This window comes from Cyprinodon variegatus, unplaced genomic scaffold (genome assembly GCF_000732505.1).
Source record: "Cyprinodon variegatus isolate N-32 unplaced genomic scaffold, C_variegatus-1.0 Scaffold399, whole genome shotgun sequence".
Lineage (NCBI taxonomy): Eukaryota > Metazoa > Chordata > Actinopteri > Cyprinodontiformes > Cyprinodontidae > Cyprinodon > Cyprinodon variegatus.
Window position 1 is genome coordinate 728,049 of NW_015150852.1, and position 21,392 is coordinate 749,440.

Genomic DNA, 21,392 nt, shown 5'->3' on the forward strand with positions numbered 1-21,392 from the left:
TTATGACATTAAAAGCTTGCTTTTCCAGAGTGCTTTATTGCTGGACTTTATTGTAACTTTGGTGTTAAAAATTACTTCTACTATCATGCATGGATTTGCATGATAGCCACAACTCACTCTTCCCCTTTGTGTGGCGGCTATCCCACTCTAAGCTTATTACTGCCACCTAAAGAGCTGGAGTGAGAAATTTATATTTAATTTTACCAATATTGAGTCCTCATGCGATTTGAAAATCTTTTTTTTTTATTGCAGTTATATTGCAAATAAAATGTATTGTGCAGCCTTAGAGCACACATCAGCTAGTGATGAGTTATATCGGTGTTCATTTGTTACATTTTCTCTAACAACAGTAGTATCAGATCGGTATGGGATATTGGGCAGTACGCTCAGCCCATGTATTGGATTGGATTGGAAAAAAATCGGTTTGTGCATCTCTAATGCGCTGTATTAGCTTAACATTGTACATACTATTATGCACGCAGCCCAAATAGATTACCTTATATTCCGAACAATAAGATGCTACTTTTTTCCTTCCCTTTGAATCATGCAACTTATGCAAAGCTGTGGCTTTTCTGTAGATTTTCTTAACCACCATGGGGCGGAAGTGAAAACAGGGAATCAAAAAAGAAGGGGTTAATGTTCATTTAGAAGAGAACAAATGTCCCAAATTCCCACACTTTTAAATTTATTTGCTGCATTAAAATGAAGGAGACTATGCATAACTCCTACAGAGTTGAAATTTTCCATTAGAAGTTAGCAATGCCAACAAGATAACAGGAACAATCATCCTTCTCTCCCTTTTCTAGGGGTGATATAGCCCTACAGGTTTGGTGGGGTACAGTTCAATAGATATTAGCTGCTTGGTGTGTAGGTTTTCGTTTTAAATACAAAAAAACTTTGTGAGTAAGTCTTATAGTCATGTGCGCTCTATAGTTCGGAAAATACCGTAAATGTTGGAGTAAAGGGAGCTGAATAAAAATGCAGGCCACGTTTTTCAGTTTGTTTGTTTTTTTACTTTTAAAACTATTCAATTTCCCTTTCACAGCTACACACTACTGTGTTTTCTAAGATAAAATCACACTTAAAAACATGGAGGTGTTTGGGTGCAACTACTTTTCCAGGCACTACACACCTCTCATTGATATACATGCTGCAGCTGCTGGTTGTCATTAACAAGCTAATCCTCAAACAGAGATTCAGATTGTTGTTTTTTTCCTCATGCTTGAATAAATGCCTTGAAGGTACTTATTATTTATATAGATCAAACATCTGCTAACTAAAGATAAAAATCCTGGTGAAAAAGCTGGGAAGCTAAAATGACTTTAGTTTTCTTTTTCTCAGTATGTGTGGAGCAACATCTATAAAATAGAGGATCATCTCATTTGCTTGGCATTTGACTTTTAAACAATAATAATAAAAAAAGACGGTTTCAGATGTAAAGAAGTTTTTTCTCAAAAATTCCTTCGTAGCATTCCTTTTCAGTCCTGACTCAGGAATCCAAGGAACGAGTCGCTTGCTTCAAAAGAGGAACAGTGTATTTAGGTATAGATGGGAAGAATGGAGAGACAAGAGACAGTTAGCTCAGTTTACATCGGCATCCTGTAGCAAGTACTGTAAATATTCAGGCAAAGATTAATTATCTCTACTGCCATGTATTTACAGCTGTTAATACTTCTAATAAAAACTATAATTCAACAATACCAAAGTCAGTGAGTGAAAAACATTAGAAAACATTTTTTTTTTATGGAAATGTATCATAACCAAAGCTGCAGTGTTGAGAGGTTGATATGAAGGCTGGAAGTAAGGAGGCAGCTAAGAAAGTTCATGTCACCCGAAGACAATGTGATAGACAGCTATGTGTTCTACTCAAAGCTATCATATCTTAGGTTGTTTGATAAAATCTAAGCTAGAGGAGCAAATAAATATTAAATGGGTCAAAATGGACCCTTAGAGGACACTATCTGATTTTTGTGGTTCCTGATGAAAAGTTACCTACTGAGACAAGAAAGGCCCCCACCTTCAAGTAGGACTTAAATCAGTCCAGCAATGACCAGACCCAGTTTTCCGAACACTCTGATAAAATGAAGTTATTAAAGGTATAGTGAAGGATGTTCTTTTTCCGATCATCAAAATAAGTGGTCCTCCTAACTGTCAATCATTCTGGTGATATGTTTACATAAAGGCGTCCTATGCGCTCTTCCTCATTTCCACTTACAGGTGGTGAGTCTGATATATTATGGAAAATTTGCAAATCTTTTGGAAAGTAAGCCTGTATGAGCGATGCAAATAGCAACTTTTAAACAAAGGGTGCATGAGGAGAAATGGGCTTGTGCATCTTGGATTATGCGTCACTCAACTACACTAACTACCCTACCCTAGGTGCAGGTATGGAGGCACTGCTTTCACACTGAAACACACGTTTAATGCTTTCACACACATTTAATAGGCGTTCTCTCTCAGGAGCGGGTACATGGTTGTGCATGTGCATTTTTTTTTTTTTTTTTTTTTTAAAGGAGACGGTTAGTCTTTTCAAAAATTTTGAAAAATCCTCCACTATACCTTTATCAGAGTTGAATGTTGCACTTAGGTCCAATAACTCCAACGTCTGCCTCTATATGAATGTCTCAGTCTCTGTACTGTGGTGAGCATGGAAACCTGACTGGAAGACGTTGAAGCAGCTGGTCATTGTTAGAAGGTGTTTAAACAGCTTTTTTTAATAACCTAATGGAAGGTTTGAGATGGGCCTGTAGCTCTGCAGTAGCAGCCTGTACAAGTTTGTTTTTAACTACAATTTGTTAATTATTCTTATGGCCCAGAGGAAAACATCTGACAAATGGGACATGTTTATTATGTGAGTCGAATTTAGGCATTACAACAGACAACACTTCCCTTAATAAAGCAATGATTACAACATCTAGACAAGCAAGAGAGAGTTTAAATTATGTACAAATTGTTCTTCTTTTGTAGATTATTTAGTAGAAATGGGACATTTTGTAAAAAAACATAATATTGAATGAGATGTTACTAAAATTCTCAAAGGATCCAAGTTATAGATGCTGGTTAACGCATGTAAACATACATACAAAGATATTCCAATAAGTGGTGCTAAAAAGTTTAGGACTGGCACTTATATTGCTGATTGGTGATAATGATGGATTGCAGTTAGTGGTTTCTCTTCACTAGCTAAGAAAGGATTTGTTTAGATAACTCATCAGATCAATCGAAACGACACTAGTCCGAGTCTAACTTAATCAATTTCAAATTTAAATCGATAATAGCTAAAATAATGTCTTTTTGACGTGTCACCACATTGCCAATATCTGAAAATCTACCGCAACTGTTTTCCTGAGAAGAAAGGAAATACATAAAAAGAAAGAAAATGTGATTATCATGAACTAGTGCCTCTGTCCACATTGGAAGCGCTGATCAAGGGAACAAACCTCTCTTCCTAAACCAACATCATCAAGGTTAACAGCTGCGAACATAGATGGATAAATACATTTGATTGAGTTCCCTTGTCTGTATTGGAGCAGTCATGGTGATGCTCTCAAACCCAAGCAAACTTTACAGACTGTCAAAGCATGGTGATGGTATCAATATGCTGTGGCATTGGTGACTGTCAAAGCATGGTGATGGTATCAATATGCTGTGGCATTGGTGACTGTCAAAGCATGGTGATGGTATCAATATGCTGTGGCATTACTGACTGCCAGTACTGGTAAATTGGACAAGATGGGTTGAATGATAAAGGAAGAATGTCTCAAAGTCCTCAAGTTTAAATACAGGGCTGAAAAAAAAATTATTGAACATTGAACCCCAATAGCATTAAAACCGGTTTTGGAATAAATAGAGCAGACACACATTAAGATTCTGAAAATGACTTCAAAATCAACCTTGATGAAAACTTTTTTCGTTTATGCCAGGACCTGCTTTGAATTAACTACTCTATTTCTGACAATAAGAAGAATCAGGAATTATCTAGTCAAAATTAAATCCAAAATTTAATGCTGTTGCCAGAAAGGATTTGACTTCCCTTCCTAAGGATAATTTTTCCTATACCAAGGTGGATGTGTGTGAATGATAATATTTGAGCCTATATATTTATAATTTACATTGTGTGGACTAGGAAGCCAGCTTTTGTTATTACTAATCATTCATGTTAGAACTTAAACATTTATCCATACAATCTTAACCAAAGTCATAATGCTGAATGTGTGTCTGTTAAGGGTAGGTTTGCACTGATCTTATATTGTTTTATAGCTGTGAAGAAGAAAAATGCTTCTAAATGGTACTGTGTGATCTGCAGTCATTGGAAAAAAGTAAGCAAACCCTCTGTAAATTCTTCTCCTATATTATAAGTTGAATAGGTTGTTGAAAGGATATCAGTTTGTTTAAGTCCAACCACAAGCCTAGAAAAACAGATTCTGATTTAATTTCCAATTTAAATAGAGGCACAGCCTAATATATGCAGACAAAATCGAGTGGTTTTTCCTACCAGTTGCCACATGTTCGCTTGGAAAGAGGGATTACTGCAAAGCTAATGAGTCAGATGGGCTTTCTTTGACAGGAAACATCATACTGAGTACATACTCAACTCAGTAAAACTGTTGAATTCGAAAGAATTAGAATAAAAACGGAGGATATATAACTGGATAAAAAATTTAGAGGAAGCATTAAGAACCTTAAATTAGTTTCTATCATCTGATCAGACAATTGATGCATTGTTTTTGTATGAAGTCAGTATCCAGTTTGGTTTCTGTGCAAATACTTTAAAAGTTAGGGAAGTTTATGGTTATTAGCAATGGAATCTCTTTAAATGTGGCGATACATTTATTTCGGTACAATATCTGTTTTAAATTTCTTTTTGTGTTTTAATAGAAAGGAGAGAAATACAAGTTTTTTGACTTTGACGCTTATATTAACTAGAACAACACCAACTGGTGCTTTTACAGCAAGAAAACTCCAAACCAAACTCCCTCTAAGAAAAAAAACATTAATTTTAACAAAACTGACATTTAAAGTTTGCCCTTAAAACTCTTATAATATTGGTTTTAGTTTTTATAAAGTATTATGTGAGTATTCTATAGGATTGTGTCTCACTGATCTGATCTGAAAATGCTAAACATTGAGGAGTGTCTTCTCAACCTTAACCTACCAACAGTGCTTCTTGGTTCTCAGCCAGGGCTTGCTTGGCGAGGTAACGCTCCCTCTTAATCTTCAGCTCCAAAGATTCAGGGACATCAGGAACGATCCAGTCAATGGCTCGCAGGACAAAAAACACAACATGCTGTGGTAACAAAATGACAAAAAGAGGTTCTGTTAACAAAGAAAAATAAGTGAACACTGTTTGTTTCACAGAATATGTTTAAAAGGACTATTATGATGCAAAAGTAGTTCAGTTTTGAACTAAACTTTAGTGGAACCCTTCATACCTCAAATGCAATGATGAAGCCAAGTCGGACGGCAAGAAGCTCCCAGTAGAAGAGTGTATATGCTCCATTGTCATCTCTAAATGCTTTGTATCTAAAATAATAAAGCACAGGTAATGCAGTGCAGGACTTACATGTATTTTATATCAGGTGTGCAACATGAGACACACCACCCTCTACTGGTCAAATTTAGAATTTCAAGAACTGCAAATAATCTTTTAAATGAACAGAAATCTCCAATCCAATTTTATTTGTTTGGCAATAATAAAACAACCAGAGCTGACCAAAGTGCTGTACAGAAAAAAGTAAATAAATAAAGCATAAAACAGTAAAGATAAAAACAAAACAGCTAAAATCTGGGTAAAAATAACATTTACACAAATCAATAAATGGGTAAAAGATAAAAGGAATAAAAGGATAAAATAAAATATTGGTCACTGTCTTGCTAGGAGTCAAAAGCCAAAGCAAAAGGTGGGTTTTGACACGAGATTTAAAAACAGTCAGAGAAGAGTCCTGTTTGATGTGCTTTGGAGCTGCAACAGTGAAAGCATTGTTTCCTCTGAGCTTTTGCTTAGTTTTAGGCTCTCTCAGGAGCAGCTGACCTGAGAGAGCGAGTATCTCTATAAGGATGTAGAAGCTCAGATGGGTACGGTGAGCAAAGCCCATTAAGGGATTTTAAAGCAAATAAAGTAATTTTAAAATTTCTCAAATATATGGGCAACCAGTGGAGTAAAGCTAAAATGAGGGAGATGTTCTCATACTTGCATGTGCCAGTTAAAAGGCCTCCTGCAGCATTTTGAACCATCTGGAGACAGGGGATGGAGGAGGCACTAACTCCCACATAGAGGGCATCGCAATAATCCAACCGAGTGGTAACAAAGGCGAGGATTACCATTTCAAGCTGTTACCTTGAAAGAATTTGCTTTAAATCTGATTAAACAATTACGGTAATGCATAATGAACTCAATAACTGTTGGTCAAAGAAAATATTTTTGATGAGGTACTTGCTAATCTATTTAAATTGAATCATCTTCTGTAAAACTGCAGCAACTAAGCTTTCTGCATGATTCATTCTAACCCCTGATTTTAGATCAAAGGATGAATGATTCTTGAATGATCATGAATTACCAAGGTTGTTTTTTGTTTTTTTGTTTTTTAATAATCTCCAAGATCCAAATCAAGTTTAACGGTAACTGCTGAAAGCAAATATCTGACATAAAAGCTATTAGAAATCCAAACTGTCCTAAAATAAAAGCATAGCATTCTTAAGTCTCACGTTTCTTTGCACATGAGAAAGAAAAACATGATGATAAATCTGAAAAAATAAACATGAAAAATATCTTATATCAGCCTGTTTTGGTAAAGAATACCTGCTACTTACACTGATACTAAAGGACACACAGTAAAATGAATAAATTATATAGTTTTCATTGATGATTTCTAAAATATAGTATAAACAAATCTGAATTTAATCCTTTGCCTTATCTTTGAGTTTTAATATGAAAACAGAAAACAGTTCCTCCATACCTGCACCTGGGGTAGTCAGTGTAGTTGAGTGGTGCATAAGCCAAGGTGAAGTTAACATATCCATTCAGATCGTCACTGAACTTGTACTGGTAGAGCAAGCGAGGCAGAAAGTCTGAAGTGAAGGCGATAAGAAAAGCCTGAGAAAACACAAACATTGCTTCATTAAAGATGTGATCAATTTGCTGATAACGATGTGATGTCTATTGAAAGGTAATCACAGATCTATTTACGTTGGCAATGACAGAAAGATGGGACAAGGCTTCCAAAATGTTGAACCAAACTCCAATGTTCTGGGCTCTCTCTGCCACCGGTCGGCGGTATTCACACACAAACTTATGGGCATCCAGGCGGATCTCCACCCAGTTGTTCAGGAGGGCGAAGAGCGGTGCAAGGGGGAAGGCTGCCACAAAGATTGTGATGAACCCAAACTGGAGGACTGGAAGACAGGGAGACAGTTTTACTGGATACAAACACCACCTCGTTTAAGATTCAGCTCAAATACTGTTTATCCATATAAAAATTGTTTTTAAAAGCCTTGAAATAAGGTGTTATAGAGGAAGAAGCTCTGAGTATCTCCTTCCCTGTCATCCCTCTCAGTGTTTAGAGGCATGATAATCATGGGTCCTTTTGAAATGTATTTGTTATTTTAAACTTGGTTAACAGTCTGACTTTAGATGAATTTAAAAGATTTGTTATCTTCTTACAGTTATTTGGGAACTTATGAGAATTAAAGGATTACTTCTATAAATTGTTCTCTGTCTTTCCAATTTTAATTTTTTTTTTTGCCCAACGCTTTGGAATATGTTTTTTTTACTCTTCTGAATTAGTGATGATTTTCAGCCAGTAATGCTTTTAAACTATATTTTATTTTGCATTAAGCTCTAATATATAATTTTAGTTTTTTTATGTTAGTGCTTCATCATACATCCCAGTACTTAAAGTCACATGAACTCCAGCACCATGAGATTAACTGCTCAGTGTCTTAAAGTCACTAAAGTTAAAGGCTTTTGTATTTGTAGCTCTTATGCTCTGTAATGAATTACCTCCATCTGCATTTTGTGGACTCAAAGGATCTAAAAAAAAAAATTTAAAGTAAACAACAAAAATAAACCCAAAAAAAAGTAAAAACCAATAACCGTAGACTGTAGTTTAATTTAATTACTCCACATGACTGGTTCTTGCATATTTTATTTTTTTTTTTACATGATTTTGTTTATTTTTGTTAAACCGTTTCTTTGTTTTCAATATGACAGACATAACATTTTCACTATATATATATATATATATATATATATATATATATATATATATATATATATATATATATATATATATATATTAAAAAAAGGCCGTTGTCATGGGACATATTTTTTATGTTAATTTACGGCCTTACAGACACTTTTTACATTTTCAATCTTCTAATAGAGTTTTCTATGATGTAGGTGTCTATTTTACTATTATTTTTTTAAGGAGACCCAGAGGAAGACCCAGGACCCAGGGTTGGTATGTTTCTAGGCTGGCCTGGGAAAGCCTTGGGATTTGCCCGGAGGAGCTGGCTGGATAGGCTGGGGAAAGGGAAGCCTTAGCCCTACTAAGGCTGCTACCCCCACAACCCAACCCTGGATGAGCAGGAGAAGATGGATGGATGAATGCTTTTTATGTAGTATCTACCAGGTGTTTCAATAAATGAAGAAGGTACTGCATTAATATCATCATTGTTGATCTTAGTTACCCATTTCCAGGTATTCCTCAAACAGGCCTCCACAAGGTACCAGCTTGTAGTCTTCCTCCCAGCGCCTCGCCTCGCCTGGCTCATTATCTCCCAACACGCTGGCCAAGGTTCTCTTCTGCCGCCAGGCTTTTACTTTTCTGCAGTAAAGTAGTAATTGATAGGGTAGTATGTCATGAAAACCTCTTTAAAATCCATTTATGAGTAGGACTGGATATAAGGAAATATGTAAGGAAAAGCAAAGGGTGCCATTAAAAACCATTATGGTGATTGTAAATAATCAGGGTAATGTCTAAAGGCTCAAGCTTCTGTATTACTTGCATGTGTGGAGACATACGGTATAATGAACTCCTGAATGTTGTTGATGAGCTGCTTTCCCACCATTATGATAAAGAGCTGTTCAGCCAGCTCAATGAGGCACCCACCAGGACCACACTGAAATCAGAAAACATGCAGAAATATCAGGAGATACAGGAATCCATTTCTTTATGAAGAATTTAAAAGGATAGGGAAACCTGGAAGTAATAAGCACTCACGTCTTCGTTTCTCATCCCAAATAAGGTTCCATAGTTTGTGGGGTAGCCTACAAACCTAAAGAAGAAAAGAAAGGAGAACAGCTGTATTTCCTGACGGAATCAGTGGTTTATTCATGGATCTCCATGACTGGATCATGTCTGACCTTCCCTTAAAGAAAGCAACGTAGAAAGGAGACGAGTAGAAGTTGACGAACTGGAAGATGAAGACTTTGAGCGTGAAAGCGTTGTCATGCTGGGTTTGTGTTCTGTGCATTTCTGTAACATAAATACAGAAACATCTTTAACATCCACCTTCACACCACTTTTAGGAGAAATTAACCTCAGAGCCCTGTTACAACCATTTTTTTTGTGGAATTTTTTTGTAATGGAATTTAACAAGAATAAAAGGGAATCTGATTTTCAGCAGAGTGACAAGAGTAAAGCTTCTGGTGAAATAGAATAAAAATGATCATTTAAGGTTAGTTATACAGAATAGAATTGAACTTTATTGTCTTTGTCACAAGTACAGAGCAGCGAATTGAACTCTCTGCATTTAACCCATCCCTTGGTGATGCAGTGGGCTGCCATTGTGGTGCGCCGGGGGATAAATGTGGGGTTAAGGGTCTTGCTTCCACTCTATGAACTCAGAACCTCTGGGACCAAAACGCAATCCCCAAACCACTAAGCCAACACCCCTGCATACAGTTTGTTTATCCTGAATATTGTTTAACTTGAATACATGGTGATGGCCCTATCATGTTATGATATGCTTTTCTTTCTGCAGGAAAACGGAAGCTGCTTAGATTTTATGTTGATGGAGTTTAATAAGGAACAAGTTAAAAGCAGAAAAAGATTTATAACTGGGTTGAAAGTTTCCGTTTCAGAATAACATCCCTGAATATGAAACCAGAGGTTGATTTGCATCAAAACATTATAAAAGTCCAAACCTAAACTGCATGGAGCAGCTGCGGTTCAGTACACTGTAATTTATAAAAGCTCCCCATTCAATCTAAACCATTTCACCAAAGACAAACAGGTGAAATTCAAGTCAAAAGCAGAAGTTTCAGGGTTTTTGTTTTATCTTCTTCCTCCACACCAAATATAAGCTACTTTGTGTTTGTGTGTCACAGAGAATTACAGTAAATTATAGAAAAGATTGCAGCTGTAAGGTGAAATTATAAAAAAAAAAAAAAGAGGTTTCATGGTTATTGGAAATTACTGTTTCTAATAAAACCAGACATTTAAAGAAAGACAATATGGTGTTTTCATTATCTAGTTCAAAGAAATTAGATTTCCTTTTCTTTTTTAACCCCTGATTTTTTAATAATTTACTATCAATTTACCATCAAATGCAATATATAATATACAGCTTACAGTTTTAGTTTCCTGGGCACTTACCCCATTTAGTGAGCTGCTCGGCTAAGGCTGTATAAATCTGCCCCATGAACAGAATGAAGCCCAGGTTGACAATGCTGCTGCAGATGTTCGCTATAGTCCCAGCCTGAGGAGGACGTGACATCAGCATTATAACAACATGTTATCTTTAACATTGTCTCTTTAACTCCAACATACCTCAGTACGCAGCACAGGGCTCCCGCTTTGGTACATCATCACGCTGATGACCCCTCGACACATGACCACCGTCACCAGGAAGATTATAACAACACACAGCTGAGGAGACATTATGTTAAAGGGGAAATAGAGAATGTAACTGATAAAGTAAAGAAAATAAGGTAATTTAATTAATTTCAGAAGGAAAATGTAATCTACTATGACAGCCAGAAAGCTGACTGATTATTTACCACATGTCACACTCTAGGGAAGAAAATCTACATTTTTCCTATCACCATATTTTCTCCTCCTGGTTAAAGGTGACAGTTCTGCCACATTCTCTTCTACTTTTACATGACAGACTGATCAGATTTCTAGAAGATGTTGAAACCTTTGATATATTGTTTTTTTAGGCTAATCCTATTTTAAGCATCTGCAAAGATTTCTCCCTGATCCATCTTCTATGTTTCTCATGATGCTGTGTGGGTATCGATGTTCCCTGACAAACGTAAGATGCGCTCACTAAAAAGCTGGATTTATGCAGAGGTTAAATTACACAGGAATCACAGTTCACTTAATAACTGGCTGACATACAAGACAGTCGACGGTTGGTGTGGGTTTGGTTTGAGGATAGTAGAATAAGGGTGCTGATTCCAAACATGTACTTATCTTTATTTTAATGTCTAAACTAAATGTAAAGAAAAACCTACATTTACTGTTGATTGGTCACATAAAATCCCAGTAAAAAAAACAAACAAAAAAAAAAAAAACAGTGGAGTTTTGTTTTTGACAAATAAAAAGTTAATATTGTATTAATGCTTTTGGAAGGAAATGCTTTGTTTTGTTTTTTGTTTTTTATTTCTGCAGCTCTTGAAAAGGGCAACTGATTCTATGAGAAGAAATGCATATATGATTATTAATATTTTCTAAATTTGTTTTCCTTATACATATATACTTCGAGTTTTCAGAACTGCACAATTAAGATAGAGAAGACTGATATTAAACATATAATAGAGTTAAAAGAATAAGTATAAAAGGTTCTCATTCTACAGAAGCTTCTCTCCTTTAACCTCTTTTATCATCATTACCAAAGGGGATTTAGGTTTTTCCTGCTTACATTAAATGCCACCTTACCATTGTCATAGCTCTTTTCAGAAAAGTGTCAGAAATTTGATTGTCAGATTATAACTAAGATCATCAGATCAACCATAGCTCTATAAACTTTGTAGAACATTAATGCTGCTTGATTAAACTTCAGTGTCTCCACATATGAAGTTTTTTTATTGCTACTGAACTGTTTCATCTACAGAATATATCCCAGATGTTCTCAGGTTTACTAAAGTAAACATTTGTAAAACATTGCTGAACCCAAATATAATAGGATGAAGAGTTTACTCAGGTTTAGATAATGTCAACAGATATAAAGTTCTTGGAAAAAATACTTCCTCATATTCAGGGAAAATATGACTTTGTTTCCCAGAACATCGTCTTCACTCTAACATCAGTTGTTAAGGAAGCATCGGTTGTGACTCACCATCAGTATGATGATCATGGAGCCGGTGAACATGCGAGATAACCTCGTCTTCTCTGGAAAGTATGGCTCTTTGACTCCAGTCACTGGATTTTCTTCCACCGTCGGCGCCGTGGCAGCAAACTCAGGTCGAGGACGCTCCTGGCAGAAGACAGCAGGTCTGATTACTTTTTGGTGTTTCTTTTCTAAATAGAAATTTGCTATTTTTGCTGTTTCATGATCATTTTTCATATATATTTCTATATGTATATCTATATAGATATATTTTCATTTATAACGTCCCATAGTCATTACATTGAAAGGAACCATAGGAATGAAATAGTATAGGGCTGGAAAAACCTCTTCCTCATGGAAGTCCATGCAGTCCCAGTGATGAGCCAGAGTGGCCATCTTTCTCTTCCAGAACTCCAGGAATGTCACAGCCCAGAAGGACATGAATACACTGAAGAAGACGGTACCAGGGTGGTCAAACAGGTACCCCAACTGTGACACAGAGGAGGGAAGAAGCATCTATCACCTCTGGGAACATTAATGAAAGCAGTAACAAACTTATTTTACCTTGGCCATGGTGCAGATATCAGACATGTTCCAAGCCTCACATGTTTTGCAGAGCGGACACATTGGATACTTTGCACCACTGGTACAGATGTCCTCCCTTTAGAAATAGGGACAGAAATAAAGAGAACCAAGTTGCAACTCAGAAGAAACATAATCTGGATAATTAATATTGATATGGATATGGCAGGTGGTAAAATAAATCAGCTCTCTCACAGAAAATAAGGCTGTTTTTTCTGGTAAACACTTCAAAGATATTCCAGACAGGTTTTTATTCTGAAACAAGTCTATTTACTGACTTGTGTTGTTGGATTTTATCCAGGGCTACATGAGTAAAAGGGGTGAAAACATGTAAGTTCATAGCATGATTTTCTATATAACTGACAAAAACCAAGAAAAAAAACACCAATTGTTTTCCTTCTTCTACACTACAAATGTTTACCATCACTCTGTGCTGGTCTATAAAATAAAATCCAATAAAATATGCTGTAGTTTAATAAAATGTCAAAGGCCATGACTGCTTATTTTTACTTGGCATTTATAAAAGCGTAGAGCACCACAAACAGTTTGGTAAAATTGCCTTTTCCATGTCTTGTTTATTTTACAGATAAGTGCTGAAGATTTGATTTATTTTATTTTCCCAGAAATCACATTATTCCTTAGAGGAAAGTTATAACATGGGCATATTTTTTTTCCCTCAGAAGATCAATACTAATCTCATATCTGCACATTAGGTGCTGAACTGGAGCTGGTGCTAAATATCTGGATTCACGGTGGTTAATCCACCGACAGAAACTGCAGCCGATTTCTTACTGTAGCTAAATTAACCATCATTATTAGTCATCTTTAATGGCTGCTTTTGTTCTTTGTTGCAGTCTGGCATCAATTGTATTTTCTATAGATCAGCTTGTGAGTTGTTTTAATTATTCAGACTCACGCTGGGGTGTTGGTGTCCATGTGCATGATTCCTGACACAAAAACCAGTGTTCCCACTATGGCTGCTGGCAGCAGCCAGGCTGTGTAGAAACCTGCAGGGACACAAAGCTCCATTAGACTGCAGCTCTATGAGGGGAGGAGAGGAAGCGCACTGTCATAGCTGCACCCATGTTCTAATAGTTTCACCATCCAAAACCCCTCTGTGTGTTTTCTGCTGATGCCTTCCTGGCTCTGCTGCTGTTGGGTATCTATTCCTGCAAAACGCCTCCACCTGGTGTTTGTTTGCTCTAAACATAATTGTCTGTAAACAATATCTATCTGCAGGGGAAAGCTGGAGGCTTGTTTTTATTGCAGACCGGCATTTGTTTAAGTTCATTTCTTTCATAGATATTGCTTATTATTTACCAGGTCATACATTGAGTTAAGTTTTTGTTTATCAGTAGTGAAAGAAACGTGGTTGATTGACAGATTTCATTCAGCTATCCACCATGTTAACATTTTTAAAAGCATTGTTCATTTTCATGAGAACAAGTGGAGATGCAAAGAGGAAGTGTGAGCTCCATGGAAGAGTATTCAGATTAGTAAATAGACCATGGCTATTGTGCTATTTAGGTCACCTGCTAAGACAGTTAAAATGGTCAAAGTTTTCCTCTGAGCTCCAGGTGCTTCAGTGAATTCGATATATTTAAGAAATACTACAATTAAATGCCAAAAGTAGGAAGTCGTTACCATTTAGTTTCTATGTGCTGTGAAGACAAAACAAAGAATAAAAACCAAGCCATGAAGATGTACTAAAACCTTATTGTTACATTTTTTCCCTTAAAATCAGTGTTTACATTTTTAGAAAAATTCAATCAGCAGAGTTATTTCTCCAGAATTAAATCATTTGAGGTTATGTTCTTTATTTTAAAAGCAGTGCTATAAGTGACATGAGACAAGCTAACTAGCAAGTATTTAATTTACAGAAAATACATAATATATATGTTTGAATTTTATGAATTGCATAATATTGCTTATGTGACCTGTGTGAATGTGATAACAAACATTCTGGTTTCAAACTATAATAGACTCGGGCTAATTCCTCTTAATCTGGATTATTGCACATTGCAAATCCCAATGGAAAGGACATTTAAAAGTGGAGCCATTTCTAGTTTCTTTAGCAAAAAAGTAAGAGAGTCAGAAATGATGAGAAGATGAGAAAAATGATGTTACTATAAGTTGTTAAAATGAGAAGATTTCCAGGTAAACCACCTGGTATGTATCTATTCTCCGCATAAATTGCAGAAATATTAGATTTTAATCTCTTTTGAGACGTTTTTTTTGTACAAAAACCGTCTCCTTAAGCTCTCTTTAAACAGACAGCTTTAATCAGTCCTGTATGGTAATTTAAGTTTATTTTATTTGAATTTTTCTTCTGTATTTATCTGTTTGTGGATCTTTTTTTTTTGTTTAGTCCAAAAACTCAAAAGTTTAATTTGATCATTGAAGGAAAAAAATGACACAATAAGATATTTTGAAGTGTTTGTTGTTTAAATCCATTTACATGTAAGAGATTTAGGTTAAGTATTGCTACTCTATCAGTTTTGTGCCCCTCCCATGTTAAACTCATTAGGTGCACCACTGGAGCAGGCAAATATCATTAAGGAACAAATTTGTTGAAAACAGAAATCTGGATAAACAGGAAGAATTTCATACCAAGCCAAGCGAAGTAGAGGGCAATCTTCTCTCCAAAGTACTCCCTAATGTGATCCAGTGGTTGATACTTGTACCATTTGCACCAGCGAGCCCAGTAGTAGTGCAGGACCTGCCTCTGATTAAGCTCTTCAGGATGTGTCTCATAGCCCGGAAGCTTGAAAGGACCCTGTTGGAAGCCGATAAATAAAGCTGTTAGAGAAGGAAAAAGGCTCATTATTAATCAAACAGCAGGTGATGATCGTTTACCTCATGCAGAGGATAAGCTGCTGAGTAGGCCCCTTCGTTTACCAGTCTGTCCACCCCCACCTCTGTCCTCTTCCTTTTGCCGTACACAGTCCGAGCTAGGATCTCATAAACCTAGATTAGGACACAGACACTAGATCTGTAGGAGATGGGAAACAACTGTCCCAGAAGACCACTGTGTAGCTGCAGGAGTGTTACTTACGATCTGGTGTCTCTGAGTATTAGTAAAGTAGCTCTCTTGGTCTTCAGAGCCGAGGAACCTGAGGACAAGAAATCCTTTCTAAGCACAGAAACACTGGAAGTGAATTAGTTGTGTTTGCGGTGATTGACGCCCTGCAGAGCTCACCTGTTCATCTTTGACTTGCGGAAGGCGCAGGTGTAATAATCCAGAGGCCTGTTTGGCACTGATTCCATCATTATGTTGGGTACACACAGTTTTTTTAGAACCACAGAAGATGTGTTGAGGTCCAGATGTTGCTGGGCCTGGAAGTTACCGGAGACTTAAAATGTCTTGCAAAATAATTCACAGCTTCGGAATAGAGAACGACCAATATAAATATATTAGCCGGCCAATATTTTAGGCTCATATTTAAATTTTTTTTGTTTCAGTATCATCCTATGTATACATGCATTTGCTGATTCGTTAGTGCATTCAGCAGCCATGCCTTGAGATAATATAAGGATCATACATTGCAGCTCATTCTGCTATTTATTGTTAGCGGTTTTTTGATAATAAATGTCTCATTTTGTATAAATTTAGACCTTTTTAGCCGTTGTTATCATTGTACTACTCTTATCATATTAATAGAAAAGGAAAAAACAATACTGGCCAAAAGAATCTGCAGCACATACCTGGAATCGATTAGACTTATGTCAAAATAATTGGTATCAGCATTGGCCTTAAAAAATCTGTATCGGTCCATCTACCCCTAAGCCTTCCAACACTTTGTTGCAATGAAACCAGAACTTTAATGTTTTATTAGGTTTTTATTCAACACTTTAACACAAGTTAGAGTATCATTATGATGAAATGGAAAGAAAATTCTTGCTGTTTTCTAAGATTTTTACAAATATCTGAAAAGTCTGATATATAAATGCATTCAAACTGAAAATGTATTAAGTTGTAGAATATTTTTTTAGGGTATGTCCTGTCCACAAAGGAAAAACATCAAATTCATAAAAGAAAAATGCTGATAAGGAGACCTAAAACTGAACTTCTAGGTCTTCATGTACACCCCAAATGAGATACTGCTTGTTTTTGCCTTTGTCTTACTGATCTGGTTTGCAAATTAGCTATTAATTAGAAGATCAACAAACATGGGATTGGTTGTGCTTCGAATAGAAGGATATTTTTTGTTGTTTGTTTGTTTTTTCCTAATCAAATAAAATTTATGAAATGAAAACCTTCAACTCATGATCCGAAAAGTTGAACACAGCGGTGGTGGCATTGTGCTGAGGGGATGCTCTTCTTCAGGATGGTAGGAGGATGGATGGGGCTACATAAAGGCTGGGGGATAACCAAGCTTTTTCCACACAAAAAAAGCAAAAGTGGTTCTATGAAATACTTGGCTAGGGGGTGATTACAAATGCACTTCAAACTTCTCAGAATTTCAGTTTTCCACAAAAATGTAAAAAAAAAAAAAAAAAAAAGGTTAGGTTTATTTCAATGGTTGTAATGTACATATTTTTAAACTAGACGTTTAATCTTTCTAATTTTATCGCTTGGTTTTACTCAAAAACTTCTCTAGAAATGAAGATGGGCTCATAATTAGGATCTAATAAGGTAAATGTTTCATTGTTTAGACCTAAATGACTATGTTTCCTGAAAAAGAACAGCTTTGCTGACCTGCAGTGGAGCTCGGAGGCAGAGTTCCTCTGCATAATACACCAACACATCCCAGGGGGCGCTGACCTTAAGAAAATGGATGGTTTTCTTTTCATTGGCTGTTTCCTCCTGATTAAAGAAAGTGGAAATAGAAAATTATAACACTGTATTCAATCACATTAACTGCTACAGTTACACTGCATTCGTGAAATAAATAACAGCACCTTTTCCAACAGCAGCCCGACACTCTGCAGATTATGGACAAACCTGTCCCTCCACTCTGCCAGTTGTGCAGACTCCCTCTCCTCACCAGTCCTGTTGCTTTTCCCCTTCCCTCGCTGCTTGCGGCGTGATCGGATCTCCCACACCAGCACAAAATCTGAAACCCAAAAACAAATGGTAGAAATAAACTAAAAGCTTGTCATTTAAATCTACAGGAGATTGGTGCTGTTGCTGCATACCAATTTTGGTTCTTCCATCTTTGAAGTAATTTCCCTTCTTTAAAGCTCTTTGGTTATCTGTTGCCATACAGCGCATGTGAATTGGATCTTCGCAGCAGAGATCATCCTCTGAAAACTGAAAGGAGCAAAATCCTTCAGCTAATATGAACAATAAATAGATGGTTATGTGAAATGACTTTTTCATGTTTTGTCAACTTAAAATCTCAAGCTTAAATACATTTTAGGGCAATTTTACATGACAGATCAAATCAAAGTGTAGCAGCAAGACTTTAATTATAAAAAAAAATCTCTCTCTAGCAGCTTTGAGGAACAAGAGTGTTAAATGTTTTTATTCCATTTATCAAAACACCTCAAAGTCCATCAGATTGGACAGAGTGTACATCAAGCTTTGCCATAGAGTTTCTCTACTGGATTTAGGTCTATTCTAATCCTTAAAGTTATATTTATATTTAAATATTGCCTGTGCAAATTCTTATTCATCAGGCTCATAATGACCACAAAACATTAAATAAGAAACAACCAGATGTTTCTCAGTTTTTCTGAATGTTTTGACACCTACCCAGTAATCTTTGTCGGCTCACACAAGATCAACCTGTAGTTAGAGCGCTGGTGTTCCAAGCGCCATGGAGGCCCATCCACATAAGCATATTTCAAGTCAGATGCAAATCAATGATCCAGCTTCGTTCCTCTGAGTTATTGGAGTCTGTTGCTTTTTATGGTTTTGTTTGATTTGTTATGTATTAAATGACCAAAGACAAATCCCATACAAATGGTAACTGGCCTGTACTTATATAACGCCTTTTTTAAAGTCAGGAGACTTGACCAAACAATTTACACTACATTCAGTCATTTACTCACACACTGATGGTGGCAACCTACATTATAGCCGCAGCTGCCCTGGGGCTCACTGACAGAGGCGAGGCTGCCGTACACTAGCGCCGCCAGGTCCTCTGACCACCATCAGTAGAGGATGCGGTGATGTGTCTCACCCAAGGAAACAACGACACTGAAAGCCGCAGCCATGGCTTGAACCTTCAACCTTTTGATTTCAGGGCAACCTCCTACATCCTACCCCACTGGGCCAAAATAATCTTCTGCAAAGGTCCTGAACAAAAGTTAATTGGCCTCCAGTTTAAGCCAGTTTTGTGGAGTGATATAAATTATCCCACCAGTCAACCATGTGTGTTTTTCCTCCACTCTCGTCCAATGTCCTTTAGCTCCATCCATCCCACAGCATGGCTCTGGCACCACTGTGTTTCACCCATAACAATCAATACTAAAATTATTTTAATAATCTTCACTTTTTGTTGAGGTCACTTTCATCCTCATGTTTTCCCTACATGCCTACACACAGGATTTCTTCTTACCACTTCCCCATAGCAACCAAATGTGTGGAGAGGATGATCAGCTGGAGAAACTGCAGTATTTTTATTGTTGCTATCTCAGCTGCCTCTCCATTTCCAGTTGTCCATAGTGATTTTATTATTTGTATGATGGTTCAAACAGTGCATCATAAGATCTACAAAGCTTTAGATATTTTATTTTTTTGCTTGCTCTGGATCTTATTCAGAGGTATCAGCGTAAAATAATTGTTTAAAAAAACTATGCATCATTGTCCTTCATGATCATCTTCATAATTATGTACCATATTTAACCCAGACTTAATTATGCAATCATGATGGAAAAATAAGGTGTCTGAATACTTTTGTGGAGCTATGCAAAAGAGTCTGTGGCTCTACTTGTGAACTGTTTGTTGCCTCTTTATGAGCTTCAACTAGAAACTCTTGTGCAAGACACTGCACCATAAAAGCCTGCACTCTGCAGTAATGAGCCTGGAAACGTGGAGACAGAAAGCAGTCTCACTGAGCTTTTTACTAGATAAAATGACTATATGTTGTACAATCATGTGGCAAACAGTAAACTCCTGAATTGTTCATTATGATATCCGGCAGCAGTTAATGCAGGCAGAGAAAAGAAAACAATGTCAGCTAAAATGTCTGAAGTTATTCAAGTGTGAAAAGATAAAATAGGGAAATAGAGTAACTTAGTGGCTGCATGTCGGATGGGCTGAAGGGAATACACTGGCCAATTATCTGAGAAAAGTGAAAAAAAGTGCTTACACATGGAGGTGGGAAAAAGCCCCCATTCTGCAGACTGCCGTAGTCGTCTATGGTGTGTGCTTCTCCTCCAGTGTCTGTATCCAGGAGGTGTTCCCTGTCTCCCATCCGCAGCTCCCAGCTCTTTTTTATCATGATTCAAAAGATGCTTGTTTTGCTCCAAAAACAAAATAATAATTACTCACATGAAACTGAGCAGCAGATAGAATGTTATTTTTTTCTGAAGTAAAATTCTCTAATACCATCTTAAGGAAGTAACAGAAAAACCCAGAACAAATGAAAGGATACCTTGTCTCCAGTGAAAATTAGGCTGGGGGATTTTCAACAGTCTGTGCTTCCATTGTCCTCTTCCTCCTCTTCATCTCAGTATCCATCAAGCCCCCCCAACCCCAGCTCCACTGCATTAGCTGTGGAGTACCGTAATGGATCTAACAGGGAGGCAACACCATCTGCTCTGATTTGCTGCATCTCTACTGGGGGAAATGTACACTGCACATTTTATAGGCATAAATAATTTAATGTAGAGTCAGGAGGAGATGAGACCAGGCGATCTCTACCACGACTAAATGAAAAACAGGATTCATCTGTTGGCTGTGTACTACTGTATATTCATCTCTCCAAACAAACTGTTAAACAATGGTCTTATAGCCAGTTCTAAAACTTACACACATTTACATAAATTATTAAGCAAAAGCATCAGTGGAGAAGCTCCACCCTAATGGTTCTATGTAAAACAGTAAAGTAGAGGTTAATACACAAAACCTCAACAATTTCTAAACATAGTGACCGTTCAGTGAAACACCACAATCAATAATCCTAAATCAGGGACCATCTTCCATTGTCGCTGCCTTAGAGGACTATGGATGAAAAGTAGCTATGGGGCTAACTCCATCATATTTATGTACATGGATTTGCCAAAAACGCATTGATTAATATGCACAGCCCTTGTTCAATTTATAAAAAGCTGAAAAAGAAGCTAAATGCTCATGTCCCCCAAATGCAAAATGTAGAGAGGTCATTGAGTTAGTAAAGAGAATATATCTGCAATTTAATCTTTCTATAAATAGGGCAGCTTTGTGAACACCTTTGGAAGTTAAATAGAAAACGTTGGTAACCATAATTTTATCCACAGAAAATAGAGTTACCTGCATGTTTGCAGCATCATGCTGAGGTAATTCATTTCTTCAGTAGGGCACAGAAGTGCATCAAACTTAGCTAAATATAAAAATATCCAGATAAAGGTAATGTTAGAGGCTGCCTTGGACTCCAGACTGCTGA

The 21,392-nt window shown here is 36.7% G+C and overlaps 1 protein-coding gene across 1 annotated transcript; it reads right to left on the reverse strand.

The window, feature by feature from the left end:
• Positions 1 to 512: 512 nt before the first annotated feature.
• On the reverse strand, positions 513 to 20,526 carry LOC107092895 (anoctamin-7-like). The gene is made up of 24 exons (XM_015387595.1): positions 20,403 to 20,526; positions 20,118 to 20,271; positions 17,998 to 18,112; positions 17,761 to 17,915; positions 17,558 to 17,665; positions 16,058 to 16,194; positions 15,914 to 15,971; positions 15,715 to 15,825; positions 15,469 to 15,634; positions 13,775 to 13,865; positions 12,841 to 12,937; positions 12,622 to 12,765; positions 12,286 to 12,423; positions 10,773 to 10,871; positions 10,599 to 10,701; positions 9,365 to 9,476; positions 9,222 to 9,276; positions 9,023 to 9,120; positions 8,689 to 8,825; positions 7,187 to 7,392; positions 6,957 to 7,093; positions 5,433 to 5,523; positions 5,156 to 5,287; positions 513 to 1,516 (listed from the first exon to the last, which is right to left on the reverse strand). Exons 2-24 carry the CDS (start codon positions 20,247 to 20,249, stop codon positions 1,490 to 1,492), a joined length of 2,649 nt encoding a protein of 882 aa, XP_015243081.1. The 5' UTR covers positions 20,250 to 20,271; positions 20,403 to 20,526; the 3' UTR covers positions 513 to 1,489.
• Between the last annotated feature and the right edge of the window lie 866 nt (positions 20,527 to 21,392).